The sequence below is a fragment of the Lichenostomus cassidix genome, chromosome 18, assembly GCF_008360975.1.
Source record: "Lichenostomus cassidix isolate B80296 chromosome 18, HeHo_3.0, whole genome shotgun sequence".
Lineage (NCBI taxonomy): Eukaryota > Metazoa > Chordata > Aves > Passeriformes > Meliphagidae > Lichenostomus > Lichenostomus cassidix.
In genome coordinates this window covers 2712838-2739144 of record NC_139498.1, presented here as the reverse complement: position 1 = coordinate 2739144, position 26307 = coordinate 2712838, and the positions used below count along the sequence as shown (strand labels likewise).

The 26307-nt window shown below is 53.6% G+C and overlaps 1 protein-coding gene across 1 annotated transcript; it reads right to left on the bottom strand.

The window, feature by feature from the left end:
* Window positions 1-17: 17 nt before the first annotated feature.
* Window positions 18-25940, bottom strand: NPLOC4 (NPL4 homolog, ubiquitin recognition factor). The gene is made up of 17 exons (XM_085077423.1): window positions 25779-25940; window positions 24711-24791; window positions 22267-22379; window positions 21397-21576; window positions 18914-18962; window positions 17873-17967; window positions 16970-17093; window positions 16276-16455; window positions 15011-15097; window positions 13462-13533; window positions 12461-12587; window positions 10147-10307; window positions 4575-4646; window positions 3462-3557; window positions 2663-2779; window positions 1630-1732; window positions 18-1299 (listed from the first exon to the last, which is right to left on the bottom strand). Exons 1-17 carry the CDS (start codon window positions 25791-25793, stop codon window positions 1142-1144), a joined length of 1830 nt encoding a protein of 609 aa, XP_084933549.1. The 5' UTR covers window positions 25794-25940; the 3' UTR covers window positions 18-1141.
* Between the last annotated feature and the right edge of the window lie 367 nt (window positions 25941-26307).

The following is a 26307-nucleotide window of genomic DNA, read 5'->3' as shown; positions in this document are numbered from 1 at the left end:
GACAGAGTGCAGGAGGCTCTGGTTTGAGGTGCTTTTATTCCACGTTACTTGCAGCCCCCGTGCCTGGGTCAGCCCAGCCCAGCCCGGGTGCTCCCGGCGCTGCACCCCCAAACCCCAGCACACCCAGGGGAAAAGCAACCGCAGCCCGGAGCCGGGCCTTGGGATGAAGCCTTTGGAGAGCCCCAGCGAGGGGTGGGGGCCGGGGGGCCCCACTGGGGACTGGGCAGTGCTGTCCTGGAGCAGGATGGGGCCTCCCGACCCCTCCTATGAGAGGACACGGGGCAGCGCTGGAACCAGTGCCCCCGGGATTGAACCAGAGCCTGCAGAGCTAGGGCTGGGCAGCTCCAGGATGGGCCTGGGGGTCAGAGGCCCTGTGAGAGGAGGGCTGAGCCCCTCCTCTGCCCAGCAGTGCCCAGGGCACCCCCAGCCTGGGGCTAAAGGGAGAGTGGGGAACAAGACCCCTGACCCCAGCTCCAGTCAGGACACACTCCGGAGGGACGTGGGAAGGCACCTACTGCAGGACTGGCTCCCAGGGCACGATGGAGGCGAGGTGGGTGCCGGAGTTACGTGGCTTCCCCGCAGCCCTTCCCTGGGAGCCCACCGCGCGGTGGGGGGACACGGCACCCGGAGGGGACACCCCTCCTGCAGCCCCCACGGGGTGCCAAAGCTCACCAAGCAGAGCCAAGCCATGAGCTGACACGTGCCCACCCCATGCTACGTGTCCAGGGGCGCCTGTCCTGCTCCGGGAACGTCACAGCCACCTGCCCGTGTCGCCGGGGCTGGTCAGTGCCGGAGCTGTTGGGATCCAGGCACTCAGGCGGGCAGGGAATGGGAGCAAAGCTGTGGGCAGGGAGATGCCAAAGCCTCCCTCTCCCCTTGGGTAGGAAGCGGGCACGGGCAGCTTCCCCAAGCCCCCCAGCTCCCCCAGGGCAGGCTGGCAGCAGCTGAGGGTGGTGGGGGGCCAGCCCGGGCACGGGCTGAGGAAAGCGTTGGTTGTCCGGGCTGGGAGCCCCCAAAAGGGAGCGAGGAGTAACTGGGGGGCTGGAGCCACCCGTGCCCAGCTCCGCAGCCCGGGCTGGAAGCTGAAGGGAGGAGAGGGAAGGGAGAGGCGCCGCGCTGGCCGCTCCGGGCCGGAGCGGGGCTAGGAACGGGGCAGGCTGCACATCTCGCAGTGGTCCGTGCCCGGCTGGTTCATGAAGGTGCAGTGCTGGCAGGGCCACATGGCCGCGGCCACGGCGTGCGATGAGCCCCCCATGGCGCCGTATTCCTGCAGTCCTGGGAGTGGGACACCCACCGTGCCTGCGGGAGAGAGCCCAGGGCAGTGCTGGGATCCTGATCCTGCTGCACATCCCACCCTGCAGCCCCCCATTCCCCAGCCCTGCACCATCCCTGGGAGTGCTCCAGGCCAGGTTAGATGGGGCTTGGAGCTACTTGGGATAGTGGAAGATGTGAATGGGATGAGCTTTAAGCTCCTTTCCAATCCCCACCACTCCATGATTCTGTGATCAATGAACAGCAGCCTCTGTGGCAGCTTGGGAGCAGCTCGACACAACCCCCATCCAGCTCTGCCAAGGGACAAGGGACCTCCCCTCCCTGAGGGCCCTCCTGCCCCAGGGACCCCGCTCTTACTGCAGAGCTGCTCGATGGTCGCCCACTGCTCCGATTTTTTCCAGGTCTGTGCAAGCTCCTCATTTTTGGTCCTCACAGCTTCCAGCAACAAGCTGATGCTGTCCTGGAAGTCACAAGTGGGAAATGAGTGGGGGACATGTTCAGTGCAAGGCAGGACCCTGAGTCTGAGCTGTTCTCCCTTTCCCCGACATCCTTGGGGTGCCCCAGTTTATCCCTCTGCTCCCCCAGCATTCCACATTCCACATTCCCCAGACCCCACCACCCCAAAAGCTTCCTTTCCTCTGCTTCCTGGTGTTCCCTGCCACTGTGGGCTGGTGTCCTGGCACTGCAGGCCAATCCCATCTTCCAAAGGTGCAAACCCTCCATGCTAGAGCTCTCCAGCCCCCATCCCTGTCCCCATCCCAATATCCAGCTGCCCAGGGAATCCCAGCTGCCCCTGAGTGTGGGGTGCAAACCTTCCATGCTGGAGCACTCCAGTCCCCATCCCCGGCCCCATCCCGATCTCCAGCTGCCCAGGGTGATCCTGGCTGCCTCACACATGAGCAGCCTCTGGCAAACACAGCCCAGCTGGATCTCACCGGGAAGCTCCGGCAGTGCCGGGGCAGCCGCCAGGCCCCCAGTGCCCGGCCAAGGGCAGCAGAGCTGCACAGCCAGGACCTCGCTGGCCTTGAGTTCTAGCAGCTCTGATCTCCTCATTGTTCCCACCAAATTCCTGATTCTGAGATAATTTTTAAAATGTTTCCAGCTCTGGGAGCTGCAGCCAAGTTGGCTCTGGGATCATGTGGACAATCACCCTCCCCTCAGTGCTCCCAGCAGCTCGGGGCATTTGTGTTGTGAGCTTGAAAATGGTTTTAAAACTCTTTTAACCTTCTCCCAGCAGCTCGGCTGGGAGGAGCTAGCACCAGGCCCTGCCCAGGGACATGAGATGGCAGGAATGGTCACCCCCACCCACTTGAGGGACCCCTAAGGGGCTGAGGGTCGTGGGATGGGGGGGATGGTGTGGGGACAGGACCTTCCCTGCCCCTTTACGTACCCGCAGAGGCATGACCTCGTTTGTGACCAGGAAGAGGAGCAGATGGAAATCGGAAATGATGTCTAAGAAAATGGAGGAAGTATTTTGGGACAGGTATGTGGCCAAGCTGTGGAAGTCCTGGAGAGAGAGGGGACAGCAGTGAAGAGAAATAAATTTCTATTTGGATCCACTAACAGATATTCCTGTCCCTCTGGCCATCGTCTGCAATGTGCAGGGACATTCCCGATATCAAATCCCATCCTGGCTGACTGAATCCCAGCTAACAATTTCCTGGACCCACAGCAACTCCTCCTGACCAGTCCCAGCACCCACAGAGCTCATCTCAGATCCAAGAGGTGCTGAGGGGGGCCAGGCAACTCCAGTCTTGTTCCTACAGAAAAGAGGGAGAAGAGGACAGAGCAACCCCTTCCTCCCCATCCTCTGCCCTGGCCTGTTGCAGAACAGCTTTCTGTGCTTTGAAATTCTATCCAGGAAGAGAAGGCAGCACTCTGGGAGCACGAACAGACCCCAGTCCCAGCAGGTTCATGCTGTCACCATGGGGCTGGAGCTCTCTGGCCCCTCTGGAGCTGCCTGGCAAGTACAGGGAGCCCTGATCCTGTCATGGATCCGGCGGGAGCTCGGCACCGGCCGGCAGTCGGCATTGGCATGCAGACACTGCTCCATGCAGGAAGGACTTTGGCAAGCTGAACAGGGAAGGGGTGACTTGAGGGCACAGCTGTCCCTCTGCAGATGTCTGTGAGCATGAGGGAGGCAGAGTCCATCCCTGTGGAACTCAGCTCTGTCAGGAATTGCCCCTCACCTGAGTTTCTCCCAGCACATCGCGGTTCTCGATGGGGAATGGATTTTGAGAAATAGAAAAAGTGTAGACTGGATCCTTGGGGAAAGTTGTAGTAATCTAAAAAAAAAAAAGAAAAATCCAGGGAAGGATGATCAGAGACCAGTTGGATACAGAAAGCAAGTCCATGTAGCTGAGAAAAGCCATGGCTATGATCCCAGCTCAGCCAAACAGTGAGGGATCCTGCGGGGATCTGATGGCTTTTAATTTAATTCAAAGTGATATTCCATCACCACACCCCTTGTAAGGAAGCTGGAGGGACATGATGTGTTTGGTCCTGACAGATGCTATGGAGAGCAGCCCTGTCTGCACAGGTCACTGGGATACAGAGATCCTGGCACAGCTCTGCCCCATGCCAGGCAGCTGCTGCTAGAGGGAGGTTCTGGGGGCATCCTAATGCATGTTATAAACCTCTTTTTTCATCTCAGGAACAGGTGCCTTCATTCCTGCAGGAATTCCTGTGCTCCAGTGCTGACTGTGCCAGGGGCAGCTGGACTAGAAAGGCTGCTCCGGGCGGATCTAATGGTTGTTGGCACCACCTCCAACTCCAGCAATATCATCTGGCATCCCAATTATTTGCTTTCCTGCCTTCCACGCCATAACTTTGCTTCCCAGCCCTGGGGCTGAGCTGTGCCGTGCCTGGCAGCAGCTCTGCTCTGGCCAAACCGTGCCAGAGCGTGAATTCCCTCCTCCAAGAAAAGGTATTTCCGGACAACCTGCTGAGTCACTCGAAGGAGATGGATCCCTAATTGCTGCTCTGGAGTTTCCTCATTAGGCAGTGCCCGGGACATGGGTCTGTGGGGCTGCTGCTTCCCGGCCATGTGGCTCTGGGCCAGCTCAGAGCCGTGATAAGGCACCAGGCAGTGCCTTCCTGGAAAACAAATGTGTTCCCTGGCACCAAACTGACCCCACAGAGCAGGGTAGCCACCTCCCTGCTAGGAATGCCTGGCAGCAGCAGGGAGAGAAGGATAATCTGTCTCAGGAATTATCTGCAGTGGGAATTTCAGAGGTGGGTTAGGAGTTTGCTCTACCCTGAGCATCTCCTGTGGGAAGCAAACACGTGCAGGGAATACTCACGTCTATGATGAGGTACTCGACCGGGAGCGGGCGAGCCAGCTGGGTGATCTCGTTCCCAAACTTGTCTATGTCCTGAAAGAAAAAGAGTTGGATTATTCCTGAGTATGGAGGTGGTGTGAAACCCAAGGCATCCTGCCCTGGAGATGCCCATGCAGGATCCTGAGCTCTGGCAGATCACAGGGTGTGGAAAAGAACTGGATGGGTGGTGTAGGGCTGCCCAATTCCCTGCTGCTCCTTGGGGCTGCAGATCTCTGTAATTCCAGCATCTCTGGAATCAGGGTCTCTGTTTCCTTGTGAGCCAAGGGACTGTGGGGTCACAAACCACTGTGGGCTTGTCTCCCACTAGAGAGAGGCTTGGAATTATCCAAGGTGGGATTCTTGGGGTTGTTGGACTCCGGGATCCTTGTGGGTCCCTCCAACTCCAGATATCCTGATTCCATGATTTTAAATGCCATTTAGGCAGCAGCTCCATCTTAAAGAGAGAGACAGGTCACCTCTGCCTCCTCAGCCAAGGCAAACCTGCCTATTTACAAATCCAGAAGCTCCTCATCTAACTCTTCTTAACACCTGGGAATTGGGAATCTGGGCACTTTCTCATACCCAGACCCTTGGAACCAGCACATCCCATGGCGTAAACTTGTTTTGCTTTGCCAGACGAAGAGAACATAAAGTTTAATTAGGGAGACAAACGGCCGGCATATGTTCATTAATCATAACCTGACAATTAGACGTGATTGATGTCAAACACGCCGGGTTCAAACGCCGCTTCGGAAATAAATCCCGGAGAACTGACACTTTTCATTAAAGATTCCGTACGAGGGGGTTGTGTTTTCTCCCTAAATCATCACTTAACGTGGTATAAATCATTCATGGAGCCCCACATAAATCATACACCGATAATTCCCAGTCAGGGACGTTATGTTGGACGTTCCAAGGGCTCTTGGTGGCGGGAGCTGGACCCGGAGCTGTCACCCCCAAAGGCTGTGAGTCCCACTCTTCCAGTGTGGGATGGGAGCAGCATTCCATGGGCTGAGCCAGGGAGCACCACGCAGGGACACACTGCCCACGGCTGGCTCCTGGACTCCCTCCCCTTTCTCCCAGCCGTGTTTTCTCCCGGAGAACACCACTCCAGCACCACTCCCCGGCTCTCCCTGGTGTTTACACAGCACAAGTATGCGGAGCAGCAGCCAGCACCATCCCTCTCCTGCTTGGCTCTCCCAGTACTCCCAGTCAGACCTCGCCCCAGCAGGCTCCGGCATGCTACTCCCCTCCAGGCACAGCCCCCCTTCCTGACCCCCTCCCCAAGCACCCCCTGTCCCCAGGAACTGTTCCCTCTATAAAAAAAATCTCCCTTCCAGTCTTTGAAGCTCCTTTGAAAGGCAATCCTGATAAGGATCTTTGCTCCTTGCACATGACAGGTTGTGGCCTCAGATCTCTTCGGCTCTGACAGAAGCAGGAGGAGCTGTGGAGCCTTTTTTTGGGAGATCACAGGACCCCAGAGCCAACCTGCTTCTAGATCTCAGTGATACCACAAGAGGCAGGAATCAGATCCAATCAGCTTCCCAAACACAATCCTGCCCCTGCATGAAGGGACCTGCAACAACTCATGCATAATTAGCCCATCTGGAATTCATTTTCCAATCTAATTAAGTTCTAATATGCAGAAACATTTTTCCAGCACCTGTTGGCTTTAATCTCCCCCTCTGGGGATTTCCATGTTAAATGCCTGCTTTTTCATGGCATGCTGCTGAGGCCTCTGAGACATCCACAGACTGGAACCTCACTCTCCCCGGGCCGAGGATATGTCCTGATCCTGACAGAACAGCCCCCCCTCCTAACACCAACATACCTCACCCACCACCATGGATCATCTAATTATGTTTTAAAGGCCTTAATGAACATCAGGATGGGATTGTTGGGGGAAAGATCCTTATCCTGAGCTCAGCATCACCTCCCAGCACCCTGTTATTACTGCAGCCTGAGACATCCAAAGCCCAGTGGCACCTGCTCCAAAGGGAGCCCAGGAAAGAGTTAACAGAGCCACAAGCATTTGGCTCCGGGACAAAAATCCAGCAGCCAAAGGCCTGGAGGGTCTGGACAATGCATCATCCCAGTGGAGATTGCATCAAGGCTGGGATTAGAGCCTTTCAACCCACTGTTTGGAGGCAGGAGCTGCACAGGGATGAAGGTGAACAGGGAAAAGGTTGGAGCACAGACACCTCGGCAGGACGGAAAGGCTTCTGGGTGGCCTCAGGATTATCCACGGAGGATGAGGGGAAGAGCCAAGTGAGGAGCCCGGGGAGCTGTCAGTCAGGAGGGAGGCTCCAGATCTGTGTCCCAGGACAGCCGTGAGCATCCCACGCTGTCACCATCCCAGGCTGTGAGCATCCCGCATCCCACGCCGTTATTCCCGACCTGCTCCCTCTGCTGAAGGCACGGTGGAGCTCGGCAGCCATCTGTCCTTCCCATGTGTGAATAAATCCCAGCTTTGCTCTTCCCACTGCTGACTTCCAAGCGCTTTGCTGGGCAGTCCTGCTCCTCGCACGGGGAGCGCGGCTGAGGCGCAGAAACGAAGCGACTTCTCCAAGAGCAAGTGACAGGTCAGGGAGAGTTGAAACCCTTCCCAGGAGACTCCTGCTGAGCTAATCCAGCATCCTCCTCCCCGGAGCAGCTGGGACATTTAAGGCTAAGGCGGCTCATGAGCTGGTGGGAGGGCAGCCAGGGAAGTCCTTCCCCGTCAGTGAACACTCCCTGCAGCCTGGCTCTCCCTGGGAAGAGGATTTCCAATGCCATGGTAGGACAGCTTGGCTCAGAAGTCCTGCTGGGCTCTAATAAAAGCAGGGCCCTCGCTCGAGGCTGTCCCAGGGAGGGATGGGACACGTGTCACTGGTGCCAGGCCAGGGATCAGACACAGCTCAGCAGCAGTGAGAGCTCACAGCACGTGTGGGACTTGAGGGCAAAGGGCTCTTGCACAATGCTTGTAAAGAGCTTTTGTCTTACACCATCCCGAAGAAACTCTGGAGAAATGTTAAACCATCCCAAAGAAACTCTGGGGGGATGTTAAGGCAGCTGTAAAATGCAATTTGCTGTGAGGATGCTGATGACATCGTGTTTGCGCTGAGCTGTCACAATACCTGTGATAAGAGACAAAGCCAGCCAGCCTCCCAATCCAATTATCCAAGAGTTTTAGAGCATCTGTAAAACATCAGGAATCTCTTCCCCCAGCTGGTGAAGTTAATGGTGGAGCAGTTCAGCACTGCAGAGCTCCTGGGCCAGTGGACTGGGAGGAGGTGACAGCAGGGATGGGGAGCAGCAGCCCCAGGGAGAGATCCCCCAGCTGTACCCTGGGCACTCCCTCAGTGTTGAATGTCAACCCAAGGAACATTCTGAGTGAAATCCAAATCAATCCAGCTGTTTTTTAGAACCAGATGGAAAGAGAAGGCTGCTCAAGGACAGACGACAGGATGGAAAATGCTCATTGCCCTCATCCAGCTCAGAAACTGGGTGAGGTGGCTATTGCAACATCCTCATCTTCACTCACAGAGACTTTCTCCCGACCTGTATCCGTGTCTCCACATCATGGACTCCTTCCCGAGCTCCCTGTGCTGAGCTGGCCAAGCAGCATGTGCTGGTTGTGCCCCGTTCCAGCTGGAACCAGCACTGAGCCCTGATGCTTCCCAGACATCCTAGGAGGCTGAGAGGGAAATCTGTTCTTCCCCTTGGCTAATCTTACCTGGGGAGGCACCTCAGAGCAAAGGAACTTGTTCTCACAGTCCCCAAACCCCTCAACTTCCCCAGTGGAGCAGAGCTCTCCCTTCCCGAGCCAGCAGAGCAACGGCCATGTGTCCAAGGCCAACTCCATGGGGTGGCTCCTTGGAGCAGCAGGCGAGGGGCCAACATGAAGGGAATGGTAAAGGAATACAGAAATCACACAGCTGCAAGCTCAGGAAAACCACAGGACAACGCCAGGACCATCAGCTTTCCCATTTCCATGGAAGAAATGCAGCACCTTCTCCCATTTGCAAGCTGGAGGTGAATCCACGGCGCTGCCCTCGGACAGATCCAAGTTCCATGGATCCTGCCTCACATCTGGCTGTTCTATAAATACATCCACACTCCACAAACATTGGCCTCCTGGTCCTCATCCAATTAGAATTAATTTGTAGAGTTCCTCTCATCCTAAAGGACTTTTCAGATGACTACTTGGATATTGTATGGGAATGCACGTGGACTTTTCTCTGCGCAATCCCAGAGAAAATAGCAACTACTCCAAAGTGCAGCTTTCTTCCCAAACTGGGGAGGGGCAGCACAGAGGGGAACCCTCACATCACAGACTGGGGAGACAGGGACATCAAGGTGCTGGACCCCAAGGATTCCATCCTGTGCCGCCAGACTCCTGCTCCTCCTGGAGCTCACCGGGGCTTGGACACGGCTGCTGTCACCATCCCAGGATGAGGTAGTGTCTCTGACCTCAAGCTTTGCACATTTAATGGGACCCCAAAGGTTTCCCAAGCCAGGAGTGACTAAGCTTTCCATAGATTTAAGAACATTAAAAAAAAAAAAATTAAGGGATCCTAGAGCCAAACCCGTTGAAGGCTGAGGGAGAATCCCATGTGGCAGGGCCATCCTTGAGCACTCCGTGAAAAAGGCGATTAGGGAGAGGAGCTCTAAAACATGAAATCAGCTGCAGCCCGACCCAGTGAATCAGTGCTTGATGGAAATTTCCATGGAAGGCTGGAGCCATCCGTTCCCATTTTGTTTATCTCCCTGCTTCAGATTAGGGATGGGAGTGAAGCCCTTCTGGGAACACCCACTGGCTTCCTGCTGCTCCCAGCACCCCGGGTGGGCCACATGTGGGACACAGACCTGCGGGACCTCCTGCGAGGCTGCCCGAGTGTGGCACAGCCTGGGCTGCTCTGGAGAGGGATCAGGGCATGCCAGGAGATGATCTCATCCTCCTCACATTCGGGTCCAACCTTTGCACACCCACTGGATCGTAATCAACCCCGGCTTATCAGCTCCCAGGAGGAAGCTGCCTGCTCCAGAGAGAGCAGGATTCCATCTGCTCTCCCTCTCCAGCACTGGATTCAGCCCAGAGGCGTTCCTTGTTTCCAGGTGGGGTCAAGGCAAGCCAGCAGTCTGGCACTAATGGGTGGAAACCATGGAGTCTCACAGGGAAACCAGCACTTCCCAGTCCCAGGTTCAGGGCATGCAGGAACACCCTGACCAGTTTCATTCACATTGCTGGAGCACAGTCCACTCAATTCCACTCCTCATAAACTGAGGCTTTGGCACAGTTTACCCAGAGAAGCTGTGGCTGCCCCTGGATCCCTGCAAGTGTCCAAGGTCAGGCCGGATGGGGCTTGGAGCAACCTAGGACAGTGGAAGGTGGCCCTGCCATGGCAGGGGGTGGAACTGGATAGGCTTTAAGATCCCTTCCAAACCATTCCACGGCTCTATGAAATTGAATATTTCACATCCTCTCTGCATGCACACTTTCCCTGCTGCTCCTCAAGATCAGTGCTTGGATCCAGGGGCACAACCTGGTGCTGCCCAGGCCCTCAGCCCTCACCTTGTAGAAGACATCAGGCACGTACTGCTCGCTGCTGGACTCCTTGGCGTAGCCCAGCTCCGGCGCGTCCCGGCAGGGCAGCAGGCACTCATCCCGCACCAGGGCCATGCACTGGTTTGACACCTGGTACCCCTCAAAGTGCACCTGGTTGTCAGGACCACCTGCAAGAGGAGGGGATGGTTAAAGATCACAGGATCGCTGAGGTTGGAAAAAGGCTCCAAGATCACTGAGTCCAACCTGTGACCGATCCCCACCTTGTCACCCAGCCCAGTGTCCTTGGACGTCTCCAGGGGTGGGGAGTCCACATCACAACCCTTCCCATGAAGAAATTCTTCCTGAAAATCCTACACAGGAGTAATTTCCACAGTGTAACTCCAGGAGAAACAACTGGAAGAGTAGCGCTAACGTTGGACTCAATGGTTTTGGAGCTCTTTTCCAACCTTAACAATTCCAAGACTCCATGATTAAACACAAGGCTAACAGTGATGAAAACTGAGATAAAGCTGCTGGTGCTGCTGGATGGGAAGAATTTTAGGCAAGAATTCCCTCTAAACTCCACATTTTTATAGTCACACACATTTCCACAGCTATCTCACGAGCACAGAGCCCAGGGAACAGCAGGAATGCTCTGCCAGGAACTCCAAGGAGGAGGAGCTGCCCTTTTGGGGGCTCTGACAGCATCACCCTCCCACTACCTTGCAGGTATCTCTCCTCCTTTTCCAAACAAAAGCCAGGCATGCAGCTCCTTTGGGCTTGTTTCAATCCCAAGGCTCCCTGAGCTGCAGATCACCTGGTCATGTGTGGCCTGAACAGTGTTTTCTCAGCCTGTACTGGATGGTTTGGTGGAAATCTGACATGGAAAGTGGGAATTAAGAGCCTGGCTCATGGAAGCATCACATGCTTGGCGCTTTCATTTGGATAATGTAAGCAACATCAGGTCATGTGTCACTGGAATACAACTGGAAAGAGAGGAGGAAGGCAGATGGTAGGAAAACGTTACTATTTCCAAAGCTAGGAATTCAGGAGGGGATAGGAATTAATCCATGTGGAGGATTTAAAGGCAAAGTTGAGGCAAACTATCCAAATACATTTCTGCAGCACGAAAGGAGGGACTTGAGTGTTTAAATAGAACCTGCTGGGCTGATTGAACAGAGGAGAATTAAATTAGCTGGAACAGCAAAGAGGAAATATTCCTTTTCTACCCTTTGATCTGTAACCTCAATCACTCACTGCTCCAGAACAAACACTCCTGGAAATTAAACATAGACCAGGACGGGGGAAAGCCTGAACACAGTGTGTTTGCTCAGTAAAACACCTTGTTTAAAAAAAAATTAAATAAATATATATATATACAAAAAAAAAGAGAGATACAGATCTATATTTAATGAGAGATTGATGTGTTTAGCAGTCTGGAATGTACAAGCATGGGCCTGTTAACTGAAAAAAGACTTTTTTCACAGAAAAAAGGCCCTGGGAACTCTTACAAAGCCAGGCTCGGGGCAGGCAATGTCCCATCCCACTTTCACTTTTCACTCTGGATGTTATTTGGAAGTCATGAGGGTTTTTTCATTGTGTTAAACAGAGCCAGAACCAGCGATTCTGCTCCAGGGAAGGTTTAAATGAAGACATGTGTCATCCCATGGAGAAGAACAGAGTGAACCAGGAACACTCCAGCCCTCCCAGCACATGCCAGTGTCCCCCCTCCCAGCCCAGCCCATCCACGGTGCCTCTGGAGACTCCCTGAAAATGGCTAAAACCAGAGGGATTTAACCATAAGCACTTTGCAGAAGCTTCTGTTTTACTCAGCCAAAAAAAAAATGTTTCCAAACATTTTTTTTTCCCCTTGACAGGTTTTTTTCCTTGTCAGGTTTCCCTGACAGCAACACGAGGGAGGTGAAGATCCCTCCTGAGCCTCCTGAAGGAGGAACTAATCCATAACTCAGAGGAACTGGAGTGTTGTGGTGCTGCACTGCTGCTTCCAGGCAACAGAATTTGGAGCTTAAGGATTTGAAACAAAAAGTGAGCAACAGTTGTTGCCCTGGCTGCAGGCAGGGAGTGATTTCTGGGTCAGAGAGGTGGGGCTGAGACTCAAATACGTCTCTTTAAACAGCTGTAGAGTAAAAAGGAGGCAAATAAATAAAGAGTAAATAATTGTAGAGAGGATAAAACAAAGAATGAGGAAGTATTTTAGTTGATAGAGTAAAACCCTTGTTAAATAGGACAGACAGGAAGCAGGACATGTGATTTTTGGCACATTGTTCTACTGACAAGAGGTAATTCAGGTGTAACCCAGAGGGCTGAGGCCAGTTTGTACCTGTAGCCACAACTGTGACAAACTTGGATCCAAAGTGCCCATCTGGGGAGAGGCGACAGATGTTGGGCTGCTGGTTCTGGAAGTTGCCAGCTGTGATGCACTCCTCTGCACTCAGGAAATACGTGTCCTGAAGGGACAGCAGGGGTTCCAATCAGTGAAAGGACAAGGTGACGTAGCCCAGACCTATTTCCCTGGGCTGCAGCCAAGGAAAACGACCAACACCCCAGGAAAACACGCTTTCGTGGAAAGCTGCTGCTGAGCCCGGGACAAGAATGTGACCTGTCAGCTCCCCAGCCCTGGGCTGGCTCAGGACTGTCCCACGTTGAGTCCCACCCACCTCTACACACCTTTTTAATTTTTTTTTTTTGAAAAATAAAGTTTCACTTTCCATATATGGGTATTGCTGGGTTTACAAGGACAGGAAGCTGAGGAGGTCGAAGTTTGAGCCACGTATGTGTCACAAAGCCCAGCCCATGGGAACATCCTCTGAGTCACTCTGGCTCACTGGGTTTGTCCCTCACACCTCCCCTTCCCTCCACTCCCTGGAGTTTTCTTAATCCTAAAAAGGGCAAGGATAGATGGGATACTGGGGAGAAATTCTTCCCTGTGAGGGTGGGGAGGCCCTGGCACAGGTTGTCCTGAGAAGCTGTGGTTGCCCTTGGATCCCTGGAAGTGTCCAAGGCCAGGTTGGACAGGGCTTGGAGCAACCTGGGATAGTGGAAAGTGTCCCTGCCCATGGCAGGGGGAACAGGACAAGCACCCAAACCATTCCATGATGCCATGAGCCCCATTTCCTCAAAGCAGGAGGGTTAAGGACTGCACAGCTCTGCCTGCTCCCCAAACAGCTCAATCCGTAACATTTCCGAGGGTTCCAGCTTCTTTTCCTTCAGAATTGCCTGGAAAACCCCATCTCTCAAGAATTGCAGTGTCACCTGCAGCCCTGGCTCAGCTCTTTGCCTGGCACAGCAGCTGGAATTCGCTGGGTCCCACCTGGATCTCACCTTGTTCCTGCTGTATCGAACAGTTCCCTTCCGTGTGTCTTCCGAGACCAGGTCAGTAAATATCCAGCCGACCTACAAAGGGGGATGGAGAACGTTGCTTTAAGGGAAAAAAAGGACAAAAAAAAAAGAAGGCAAAAGGAAACCAGAAGAGTTCAGGCATTTTCTGCTCACAGGACACGATGTTCTTGGCTCCTCTCGGCCCTGTGCACACTGCCTGCAGGGAATGGCTCTCCCAGCTGTGCCGGGCTCCTTGGAATCCCATTTCCAGGAGCAGCAGCATGCCAGCTGGCTGGCCAGGGCACCTGCAGTGTTAGGTTTCACTATGGAATATTTTTTCATGGAAAGATCTGGAGGCTGCAAGAGGCCTCTGTGCCACCATCCACACCCACGCCCACCATTTCCTGTGGAGTGTTTGGAGTGGGATCCAGCACCCGTGGGTGACAGAGCAGCTCATGTGGCCCCAGTCTGAACCTCTCACACAATCCCAAGTTTGAACCTCACATGCACTGGTTAACAAAAAGCTCATAGTGGAGTGTGATTCATTCCAAACTGGAGTCTGCACTGATCCCAGAAAGCACATTTCAGCTTTCTGTGGTACAAACACACCTCGGAGTGAATCCTTCCACACATGTGTAATATGTGTCCAAACACCTTGGGATCAATCCTTCCACAGAAGTGCTGCATGCCCACACACCTTGGGATGATCCCTCTCCACCCAGCTGCCAATCCCAGCTCCCACAGCATTAACCCTTCCAAGGCAGAACCGATCCTGACTCCTGGGAGCCCAGGCAGACCAAACCCTGCACCCAGCACTTGGTGATGTGTAAAGTCCCATGGATTAAAAATATCTGATGGGAGAATGTGGAAATAAATAACACATGGAGAAGTTTTACTCCAGCCTCTGGCAAGGAGTGGGATCTTATCTAGGAGAACAAAGCCCTCCCCAGATGTTTACAGTCTGCACTGAGCCTTCTCCCAGGCGGGTTTTCTCCAGCAAGTCAAATCTTGTTTGTGTACATCTCATTCCTGGCATTCCCACCATACCAACACTGCTCCCAAACCGGAAAACATCAGTGCAGGTTGGAGGTCTGTCAGGAAACCAGTGATGGGATGATTGGCAGGCTGGAACTGAGTAGGACCTGCACCCCTAACCCAACACACCACTGACTCCCTGCAGCCCCAAGGAGGGCAGCAAAACTGAAGGGGAGCCCCTGCTCCTGGAAACGGAGCACAGAAGCAACTCCAACTCCAGCTGGGTGAAATTAGCACTTGCCAGGGAGATGTTCCCAGGAATGGCTCCTGTTGGAGGGGGAAGAAAGGGAAGATGGTGTTTGTGCTACTTTCCTCCAGCTGACTGCAGCCACACAGCCCTGCAAGGGACCTGTGCTCAGGAAAACCCTCTGGATTTGGGTTTTATACCTAAAAATGTAACAGCTGCTGACAGTGAGATTTAGGTAACCCAGAGGATCTTGGACAACCCCATGGAGCTGGAAGGAACTGCTGACCACTTCCCTGCCATGCACACACACAAGATCTGACACATCCTGACCTTTCTCAGGCCGAGCTTTGCTGCGATCTCATCCACAACCTCGGCTTTGGGATCCTCCAGGATCTCCAGGCTGTTCTGGGTGCCGATCTGCAGCAAAGAGACACTGGTTAGTGACACAGAAGTGGGGAAAAAACAGTACAGCCACTGTGGGCAGTGTGGCAGAGGATGGGAGCAGAGGTCTGGGCTTCCCCCCTGGCATCACCACAGACTGGTGTCACTCCAAAGATCTCCCCTTGCCACTCTGCTCTCACACACACACACACACACGGACCCATTTGTTCCTTTTCCACTGACAATCTGTTGGATTTTACTTGGCAGCCGTGCAGAAACCATGAGGAGGAAGGAAATCCACGAGGAGCACTCGGCTGAGGAGCGGTGCCGTGCCCCACCTAGTGGAGATTCTGGCTCCTCCAGCCAAACCCATCCTCAGCCTCTCTATCATTTAGTCTTCTAATCATTTAGACTTCATTCTATCTAATTAAGCTGCTTAAATTTTCCCAGAGAGCTGGTAAGGAATTGAAGCAAGGGCTGCAACTGTTTTTTCCTAGCACAGAATCTGTTGGAAAGCCAGGAATCAAGATTAAACCTGAAATCCACCCGGATTTAAATCATCCAAGGGTAAAAAACAACAAAAAGCAAAACTGGGGTATAAAATTATTTCTGTGGCAGCAACTAATGATGACGTGAAGGACATAAATCACATTCTCTTTTCCTCAGGACGATTTTCCTCGGGGAGCTGTAGCTGGAAATACCAAACTAAAAAGGTGTTTGTGTATTCCCTGATTCTGAGTTGGTCTCACCTGGGGGGGTTCATAGATGGCTGCCACCAAACTAAAAAGGTGTTTGTGTATTCCCTGAATCTGAGTGCCCTGGGTCTCACCTGGGGGGGTTTGTAGATAGCTGCCACCAAACTAAAAAGGTGTTTGTGTATTCCCTGATTCTGAGTTGGTCTCACCTGGGGGGGTTCATAGATGGCTGCCACCAAACTAAAAAGGTGTTTGTGTATTCCCTGAATCTGAGTGCCCTGGGTCTCACCTGGGGGGGTTTGTAGATAGCTGCCACCAAACTAAAAAGGTGTTTGTGTATTCCCTGATTCTGAGTTGGTCTCACCTGGGGGGGTTCATAGATGGCTGCCACCAAACTAAAAAGGTGTTTGTGTATTCCCTGAATCTGAGTGCCCTGGGTCTCACCTGGGGGGGTTTGTAGATAGCTGCCACCAAACTAAAAAGGTGTTTGTGTATTCCCTGATTCTGAGTTGGTCTCACCTGGGGGGGTTCGTAGATGGCTGCCACCTCCGCCCGGATTCCCAGCGGGATGTCTTTGTGCTCCGTGTACCGGCCGTACAGATATCCCAGATGTTGGTTCCCTGTCTTCCTCCAGAAGTCTAGGAAGCGATCTGCAATTGTGTGGTTCTCAAACATGATGTTGTCAACATGCCTGTATTTCTGTTTGACAAAGTATCAAGCGTCAGGCCGTCCTCCGCTGGCTCCGGTCCCTTCCCAGGACACACACCACCCTCCGGAGCTGGGTCCTGCACAGCAGGGATGGGGGAGGCAGGGGATTCCCTCCCTCTTCCCTCTGCTCAGCTCCCACCCTCACCACAGCATCCCTGGAGTGTGGGATGTGCTGAGCACCCCCAGCACCTCGGGGGCTTTACAGGGACCTTTGCCCCAAGAGAATCTGCAGGTAACAGGATACTGAAATTTAGCAGCAAACAAGAACCTGAGTGGCCTTTTGGATCCCATGAGGAAAACCAGAAAGATTCACCACCAGTGCTGCCACCTCAGTCCTCCACGTAGGGAGGAAACTCTGACTCAGGACATTTTGGAGTTCTTTTCTGCAAGGCCTGAAGACCTGGACAGGAGTCCCCCTACATCTGCTCCAAGTTGGCTGTTTTGGAAGTCACCTTTCCCAAACTAAAAGCCAGGTCCCCTGGCAGGAGCCACGAGCTCCTCTCACCTGTCTGTTGAGGGTGATGGCACTGGGCTGGCACTTGGTGCAGATCCCCTCGGGCCAGGGAGGGTGTCCCTCACACCCCGACTTGATCTTACAGCTGATGTTCTCCAGGGCTACAAACTTCCCCCTGGGAGAGGGAGGAACAGAAAGGAGGAAAAGGGAAAAAGAAATGGGAAAGAGAAATGGCGAAGAGAAAGGGGGAAGAGGGAAAAGAAAGGGAGAAGAGAAAGGGGGGAGAGGAGAAGAAGTGGGAAAAGAATGAGAAAGAGGAGAAGAGAAGGAATGGGGGGAAGAAAAGGGATGGGAGGAAAGAAAAGGAAGAGGGGGAAGAAAAGGCTGCTGTTAGCACAATAAATGCTTTTGGAGCAGTAATTTATGGAGCATGTTATGGAGTCAGAGATTGTAGCACTACAGCAAATCATCCTTTCATGAGCACAAAGCTTCCTGGAAAGGGAAATTCCCTTCAAATGGAAGTCTCATGGACTTGAGGTGCATCTCCTGAAGAGATTTTAAAAATCCCAATGGTCTTTAGGAATAGCAGGGAGAAGATTACACCTCTGTGTAACTTATGTCCACCAAATCTGAGACCCAGGCTTGGAGCTTGGTGTAATTAGGGAATCTCTTTCCTTCCATCTGGCCTTCCCCCCATTACGAGTATTTCCTGGAAGGAATTATATTACCACAGAGAAAGGAAAAACAGAAATAAAGTGGGGACATAAAATAAAAAGACAGATCTAATGTTTTCCCCCTGCCTTCTCCTTTTATCCTCAATTTTTAATGTGTTGTTTTCTGCTCCATTTGCCATTCATTCTTCATGTCCAACACTGAGATCTGTCTGTACTTTCATTTGTGTTAAAAAAAACTGAAGCTCCGACCAGATTCCCTTAAACCCAGAGATTTCCTTACTTGTCTGCCCCTCCAGTGAGCTTCCTGATGTAGGCATGGAATGACATGTGCTTCACAGGAGGCTCCAGATGGTTCAAATAATCCTCATCGAAGGGCTGCCAAAAACACCACACAGAGCAGAGCCAGGTCACACACCTGTCTGATAACACCCTGATCCCTCAGCAAATGCATGTTCCACACTCAACCCCGCCAATGTGGAAGCAATCAAGGAAATTCAGGCTCATTTTCAAGGCAGCTACTACTGGGATGCAAACAGTGGGGCTTTACAAGAGGGAGTTTTATGGTGGCCTCATGCTCTGGGAACAGATTGGCCCCACAAATCAGAACCTCAGCGGCAAAAATGCTTTTTCCTTTCAATATCTAACAACAAACAACTGGCCCAGCTGTTCCAACACAGCCAAGGACTCCCAGAGCACTTCCAGCAGCGGGGAATGGCCATCCTGGAACAGCCAGGATCCCCTCTGGAGGGATGGCTGCTGCTCTGTGCCATAAATTACACAGCCCAGCCTGTTTGGAGGCATCACTAAGGCTGCTTCAACCTGGATAATGATGGAATAGTTTGGGTTGGCAGGGGCCTTAAAGCTCATCCCATCCCATCCCACCCCCTGCCATGGGCAGGGACACCTTCCACTATCCCAGGTTGCTCCAAGCCCAATCCAACCTGGCCTTGGGACACTTGCAGGGATCCAGGGGCAGCCACAGCTGCTCTGGGCAACCTGTGCCAGATGGTTAAACTGGGAAGTGCTGGGATCCAGGAGAGAGGGCATGAAACAAGAAAATCCAGGAAAAAGTGAGGACAGAGGGAAAATGGAGCTTTTTTGGAGCACTTTCTTTTAAACTCATTACTGCTGAAAACCAGCTTCAAGCAGGATAAACCCAGGGGCACAAAGGCCTTGAGGTTTAGTGATCCCAGAACCTGCAGCTCTGGCAGTGCAAGGCAGGATTCCAACCCTGAGCTGCCACCTCTTGGTAGGCAGCATTCCTAGGAAAAGTGTTCATACTGGGAGGAACTGGTCTGTAGCACCTTCCTGGGGCTCTTACCTCCAGTGGGACACAGTGTACACATTTGCCCAAGGGGCCATGGCGACACCTGGGCAGAGAGAGAGAACTGGGGTTAAATCTCATTTCACCTGGAAACTGAAGGAGGAATAAATCTTATTTAATCACTGAAAAATCGGCCTGTAAAAGTTTCTCTGGAGTAAGTTTGGTATGGAAGATCTACATGATCTCTGAGCAATTCTCCACCTCCCAGGGAATATTAGAGAAAGGTTGTGGAAATGTGGAATAGTTTGGGTTGGAAGGGACCTTAAAGCTCATCTTGTTCTACCCCTGCCAGGGACAGGGACACCTTCACTATCCCAGGTTGCTCCAAGTCCCACCCAGCCTGGCCTTGGACACTTCCAGGGATCCAGGGGCAGCCACAGCTTCTCTGGGCAACCTGTGCCAGGGCCTCCCCACCCTCACAGAAAAGGATTTCCTTCATAGATCCAATCTAAATTCCCCCTCTTGAGTTTGAACCCATTCCCCCTTGTCCTATCACTACAGTTCCTGTTGAATTGGACTTCAATTATTTTGGTCACCCTGAGATAATTTCACATAAAGAGATGCTTGAGGTTAATTCTGAGAGTCCCAGGCCAAGATCAAACCATCCCAGTGTCCCTGGGAAGGGGCTCAGCTGTCCCAAACCCACCTGAACACAGGTCAGACCAGGTTTTACAACCCTCCAAGTTCAAAGAATTCAAACTCTTCAAATTCAAAGAATTTTCAGCCCACGTGGCAGGGTGATTTTAACAAAAAGCCACCCAAAAATGTTCATCCTTTATCAGGCAGGGCTGCAACAACCAGGCAAATGTGTGTTTATCGGGCAGATAAAGACCTGCTGGGCAGAGTTACAGAGGGGAAAACATCTTCTTTTGTGGTGATTGCTTTAAAAAAAGCCCTAAACCAACAATAAAACATTTCCCAGCACCAGGGCAGTGCTGGTTTCCAAAGGAAGGGCCCTGGAGAGGAGCACAGAGGTTGGGATGTGGAGACAATGGATGGGATCCAGTTGCAGAAGTGCTTTTAAGGATGTCTTGTGGCAGATAATGTACAGAAAGGAGCATTAAATGCTGCTAAAGCACTCAGCAGCCTTCACTGGAGATTGATCCACACTCCCAAAGCCAGGAACCAGCCCAGACAACTCCTTTTATCCTTAACACCCTCCCCTGGGCCTTGGCTTCCAGCTAGGAACAACTTCATTGATTCCTCTGAAAAATGTGGGCAAGTTCAAGGCAATGTTTTTGCCACAGAGTGGTGGGGTTTGCCTTTATTGCTCCAGTGCTGTGACATCCCATCATTTATGGTCAGCCTGGGAAGGTCAGGAAGGATTTTCCACAAACTTCCTCATTGCTGTAGTACTGAAGATAAACCATGTGGAGGACAACGCCACAGGGAAGGGGAAATAATCCTGTTTTAGTAGGAATTCCTGCTTTTAAAATTCTCCTTCCAGTCTTTTCAGGAGTCTCATTCCAGCCCCAAGGCTCCAACCAGTCCAGACACCAAGACCCAGCTGGGTCATTCACACTGAGCAATAAATCCACCCCTCCCAGCAAAGGATGCTTTAGCAGCACCAGAGTGGATTTTGGGTGGGTTTAACTCATCGCTGGGTTATTTTTACACAAAGAGAAGCTGCTTTGTTTCCCTAAGCCTCTTGCACGGAAGAGCTTTGGGAAGTTGGACTTTGGTGCATTTTTGTGAGCAAAAGGGACTCCCTTGGTTTCACAGAGAGGTCAGACAGGCACGTGATGTGAAGAGAAGCCAGAAAGCGAGCAGGCAGAGACCCAAGACCCACTTCCAAACCTCTGCTATTGGATAATTCCAGTCCTTCCCTTCACTTCTGTGTTTTCCTTTATGAGAAGTGGCTGGATTTGAAGGCACAGAGTGCTCCTGCTTGGGACAGCAAATCCTGGGATGGTTTGGGTTGGAAGGCACCTTAAAGCTCATTCCATTCCACCTCCTGCCATGGCAGGGACACCTTCCACTGTCCCAGGCTGCTCCAAGCCCTGTCCAGCCTGGCCTTGGACACCTCCAGGGATCCAGGGGCAGCCACAGCTTCTCTGGGCAACCTGTGCCAGGGCCTTCCCACCCTCACAGAAAAAATTCCATCCCAATATCCCATCTGACCCTGCCCAAGAAGAATGCAGAGTGTTCTTTCTAATCTAGAGAATTCCACGTGTTGTAGGAGCACAGAATCCACCAGCATGGGCACCAGGGCCTCCTCAGTCAGAACAATGGCTACTCTGAGTGAGTCCTTCCTGCCTAAAAACCCTGGGATTTGGACATCTGCTTCCTCCCTGGGCTCACCAGGGCTCCACTGAACCTCCCAGGACAATGGCAGGGGCTGTTTTCCCTTGTGAACATCCCCAGGGCACTCAGGAGGGCAGTTCCCACGGTACATTTTCTGACTGCTGGGCTGGCCATGACATTCCAAGCTGTGGTGAGACCCAGATCCACGGGCAGGAACACAACCCACCCCTACTTACAGCTGCTGGTCTCGGTTCCGGTAAATCTTGCCATCCTGCTTGATCAGGTACTGGTCAATCTCATCTTCCACCACCTGGGGGGCTCCCCCAGGCCGGGAATTTTGGGAGACAGAGGTGTCCATGGTCTCTGAGGAGGAGCCAGCCGGGCTTGAGGGATAGAGGAACAGCATATCCCCGTGCCTGCAGAGTGGGAAACAGCACATGGGTAGTGGGAGGTGTGGGAAACAACACACAGGAAGCTGGAGGTGCTTCCCAGCAGGCAGCTAACTTCCCAGACCGTGGAAGAGCATGGGATGTGGCACAAATTCTAACCAGAGCAGCACAGGTGGCAGTTGGAAGCTGCTCTGTTAGCCACCCCTTCCTGCTTTTATTTGCAATGAATGCAATCCTTCCATCAGGAGACAAAACTGAGGGGAAAAGGTGGAGGAGAAAGCTGGGATGAAGGAATGAAAATAAGGATGCAGGAGAGAAAGGTGGGATGAAGGAGGGAAAGAGGGGTGAGGGAGGGAAAGCAGGGATGTGGGAGGGAAGGCAGGGATGAAAGGGTGAAAAGAGGGATACAGGAGGGGAAGTGGGGGGATAAGGCAGGGAAAGTTGTCTATGAGAGAGAGTAAGTGGGGGCACAAGAGGGACAGCTAGGATGAAGAGGTGAAAGCAGGGATTAGGGAGGGAAAGCTGGGATGAAGCCTTCCCACAGCAAACACACTCCAAAGAGTGACCCAAGGAACAGCCACCACCTCTCCCATGTCACTGTCACTCCCAGTTCCAGCACAGCCACCAAGGAGTGACCCTGGAAGCTGGGGACTCCTGGGATGTGATTTTTCCCATTTTGGAAGCTCCAAGCAGAGCCCTCTCCCCGTGAGGACTCACTTGATCTTGAGCAGGTTGAGGGATTTGTTCTGCGCCGCCGTGATCTCCCCGGTCCTGTTCCGGTTGGTGTACACGGAAAAGCCATTATTCCTGAAACCAAATTCCTTTGCCACCTGAAACACAGGCAAGAGGACAAGGTGTGAGGTGCTTCACGAAAGGGGCTCAGAGCCAGAGCTATTCCCAGGGAACTTCTACTGCAGAAATTCAGCTCAATTCACCCCCATTCCTGAGCTCGGGACAACGGAGATGGAAACACAAGCAATGGATTAAAACAGGAGCTTAAACAACTTAACCAGAACCGTCTCTGCCTCACACAACACAAATGCAGAGTTTCAGCTGCAGCCAGGCAAGCACTGCATGACTGGAGGGGGAAACTTCTCCATTATCCCAGTTTTCTTGCTCCAGCTACAGCAGCACACAACACCAGGTCATTCCCATCTTCCTGTGACCAGAATTCCACAATCCACACTTTCACCCCTGCAGATTTTTGCCCTCAGCTCCACTCCCACCTCCTTCACTCAACCTCTTCCTGTTGTTCTGTTTGGTTTTCCCCCTTTTTTCCTCTCTCCCATGAAATTCACCTCTACAACAGCCACCCCTCAGTCCCCAGGCAGGTTTTCCCAGCTCAGATTAAGGCTGATTTACATGGAATCACTCCAACACCTCTTCCCAGCAAAAAATAATTTGCACATTTGGCCACTTAAGAACTCCATCAGTTTAAAAGTGGTGTTTAAAGTTTGTCTATTTGACAGGTTTTGCCCTAAATTCTGAAGCAAAAGGCCTTTATTTTTATTAATAAAAACAATCCCAGTGGCTTTAGTCAGAGCCAGGGACAGGATCTTGCCCACAGGACAAATCTGATGAGCCACAAAGAGCTGTCACATGAGCAAAGCCATGAAAAGCAGTTTTTTTTCCCGTCAGCTCGGCTGTGATTTGCAGCACTGAACGATCCCTGTGAATGGGACCCTTTCACAGGGATCAGCTCCTGCTCCTCAGGCCACAGAATTCCATTTTTGGGGACAGACAAATCCCACACCACACTGACAACAGGTCTGAGCTGATTTCTGACTTGACTCTACCCTGAGCACACCCAGAGTGACTTTTCTTGGTGCTTTTCCCCGGGATGTGCCACAGGAGACAGGGAAGATCCTCCAGCCCCTCATTCTTTGAACACTTCTGGAGCAGATCCAGGTGAATTCCTAGTATGGAAGCAGCAATCTGATACCTCTCTAATTACAGCTGTCCCCCTAAACACCAAGCCCACCCCCTGGGTGAACATTCCAGCATTAAAATCCACGGCACAGGTAGGAGAGACCTGGATTTAGATAAAACACAGACCTCACGTGGGAAAACTTGCCGCTTTTCTCTTCCAAGCAAACCCTGCAGCAGGAAATGAACCCAAACACGTCTTGTCTCCAGCTCAGCCAGAGGACAGAGCTTTCCCCAGATCAACAGGCCATTCCAGGTGCTTTTTTCCTGGCAGGAAGTGTTTTCCAGCCTGATTGTTCCCTCAGGTAACCCGAGCCCTGGAAAGCAGCAGCTTGTTCTGCACTGGCTCCAGATATCCTGGGAGCTCCTCTTTCCTTGGCTGGGGCTGCTTGGAGGCTGCAGGGAGTGTCCCTGAGCCAGCCCCGAAAAACATTGGGATTTTTCCTGGCCAGGTGGGAGTGCTGTCAGGGAATGCTGTCATGTCTGGGCCACAGTTCCAAACGAAGCCAGTGACTCACAAAGGGAAGGTTTCCACCTGCTCCCATTCCTTTCCCTCTCACAGGGAATGGGAACCTGCCTGGCCCTTTGGGAACACACGTCATGGAGCAAAGAACCCTCAGTCTGAGGGCTCCAGAGAAGTCCCAGGAGGGAAGCAAATGGAGAACTGCTCACTCCTGAAGAACACAGAGTAGCTCAGAGCATCACAGCAGAGCCTGACCATCCTGAGAGCTCCTACCCGATGTGTTCCCATCATCCCGGGGTGGGAATCCTCCCCAGGGGAGACCAGGGGCTCCTGAGATCTCACTCAATCCCTCCCTTCCTCTCTCCAAATCTATACTGGAAAACCAGGGCCACACACAGCATATCCACATGATATTCCATGCCCAAATCCAGCAGCTGAGCCAGGCCTGGATCCCACCTGGATCCAGCTTAGACAACCCCACAGCTCCCCTTCTGCTTCCCAGCTGCCACTTCTTTGGGAGAACCCCAGAAAGGGTCCTTCTCAGGAAAGTTCACAGCCCAGGAAACCCCAACAGAGAAGCTGAGGCAGTTTTTCCTTTAAATGTGTTATTTTTCCTGTGGAACAACAGAAGCTACACCAAGCAAAGTGTGTTTTTCCACACGGAATGCTGCCCCTTGCTGCTGCCAGGGAGGATAAACACGGATATCCCATGGGACAGAGCCATGGGAGCTCTGCCCCATCCCCTGGGAAGGCACAGTGGATCCTGGGGTACCTTTTTGAGGAACGTTCCCACCGTCTCTCTTTTTGTGGCTGTGATTCTCTTCACTCCCTCCGGCGACTGCACGCGGATAATCTGGGAATGAGGGAACACCGAGTCAGAGATGGGGGACAGGGACCACCCAGAGCCCCCAGCCTGACATTCCCCTGCTGCTCCCTCCTGTTTCTGTCTCCCACAGGGCCTGGAAACACCCCAGAGAGCAGTTTTGGGGCAGCACTGGGTGATGTCTGCGAGCATGGGGGGAATCAGTGCAACACTTTGGGTTCTTGGCAGGAGTTGGCTCCAAGCAAAACACCTTTGGCCAAAGCTCTGACCTCAGAGATGGAATTAGACCTTCGGGAGGGTGGATCAGAGCTTCCAAGGGGCAGTTATTCACACAGGCACCGGCCCAACTGGTGTTACTGGGCACTGCACTGGTCATGCCTGAGCCCCGGTAATGAGGGAGTGGGGAGAGACACGGGGCTCCAGCTGCTCCCGAGAAACCTGAGCTCCTGCATGGCAACAACTGGCAGACCTGGGGGGAAAAGGCCAGGGGAATACTCCGGGTACAGGCAGGGAACGGACAAATGTAAATATCAGTGTCCCCAGAGCGCTGAGGGGCAGCGGAGGGACCCGAGCTGTTCTACAGGGGACGCTCAGCTGCTCCGGTGTGACACGGGCAGAGGGTGGCGTGTGTGGCCAGGGGGACACGGGCAAGGGACAGACACGGCAGGGGACACGGGGAGCTGTCCGTGTCCCGCCGTCACCCCGCAAGAGCCTCTTTCCACTCTCCCAACTCCCCTCGCGGGCACCAGCCCGCCGGGACGGGACCGGGAGCCGTTCACCGGACGGAGCACCCCGTTCTCCACCCTCTCCCGAGCCCCCCGCCCGGGGCTGAGCGGCACCGCGGGGTCACGGCCCCGACCCCCGCGGGACAAACCACCGGGGACCAGCCCGCGGCGCCGCTCGGGGGGCAGCCCGGCCCGGACACCGCCGGGCCCAGCCCCGGCCCCCCGTCCCGGTGCCCCGTCCCGGCCCCACAGGAATCTGCTGCCTCATCGCCCCTCCCCCGGCCGCACTCACAATCGTCTCGGCCATGGCGCTGCCCGCGGGCCCGGGGCTCGCCGCGCCGCACAGACACGGCCCGGTGCGGCCCGTCGCGCTCCGCTCCTCCCGGCCCTGCCCGGCCCGGCCCGGCCCTGCCCGGCACCTCCCGGCCCGGCCCGCCGCCTCCCGGGACCGGCCCGCCCTCGCGCCCACCCCCCCCGGCCCCGCGCCCGCCGCCCGCGTTCCGCCGCACCAAGGTTCCTAGCCTGGCGCAACCACCAACTGGTCCCCCCGCGCTGCCTCGGTGTCACACACACAACGGTCCCCCAAGCTGCCTCGGTGCTACAGATACAGATGTCCCTCCCCGCCACCGCGCTCGCTTTTTAGTTCCTTGCCCGACCAGCCCCGCCGGTGGGGCTCTGTGGTGTTGTGGGGCCGGATGGGGGGAATAGGGTTCATCTGTGGAGCTGGGGGGATCGGGGCCAGCTGTGGGGGTGGGCAGGGGGATCGTGCACAGCTGTGGGGCGGCACACACGGCCCCATTTAAGCCCGCCTTCAGCCCCTC

Bases quoted from the DNA above. Each gene is read 5' to 3' on its own strand.
- NPLOC4 (XM_085077423.1), bottom strand. The intron at 22,380-24,710 runs GTACCCCAGGAT...CCTGTGTTTCAG, and splicing joins TGGGAACGTTCCTCAAAAAG to GTGGCAAAGGAATTTGGTTT. The intron at 3,558-4,574 runs GTGAGTATTCCC...TTTTTTTTTTAG, and splicing joins TCGAGTACCTCATCATAGAC to ATTACTACAACTTTCCCCAA.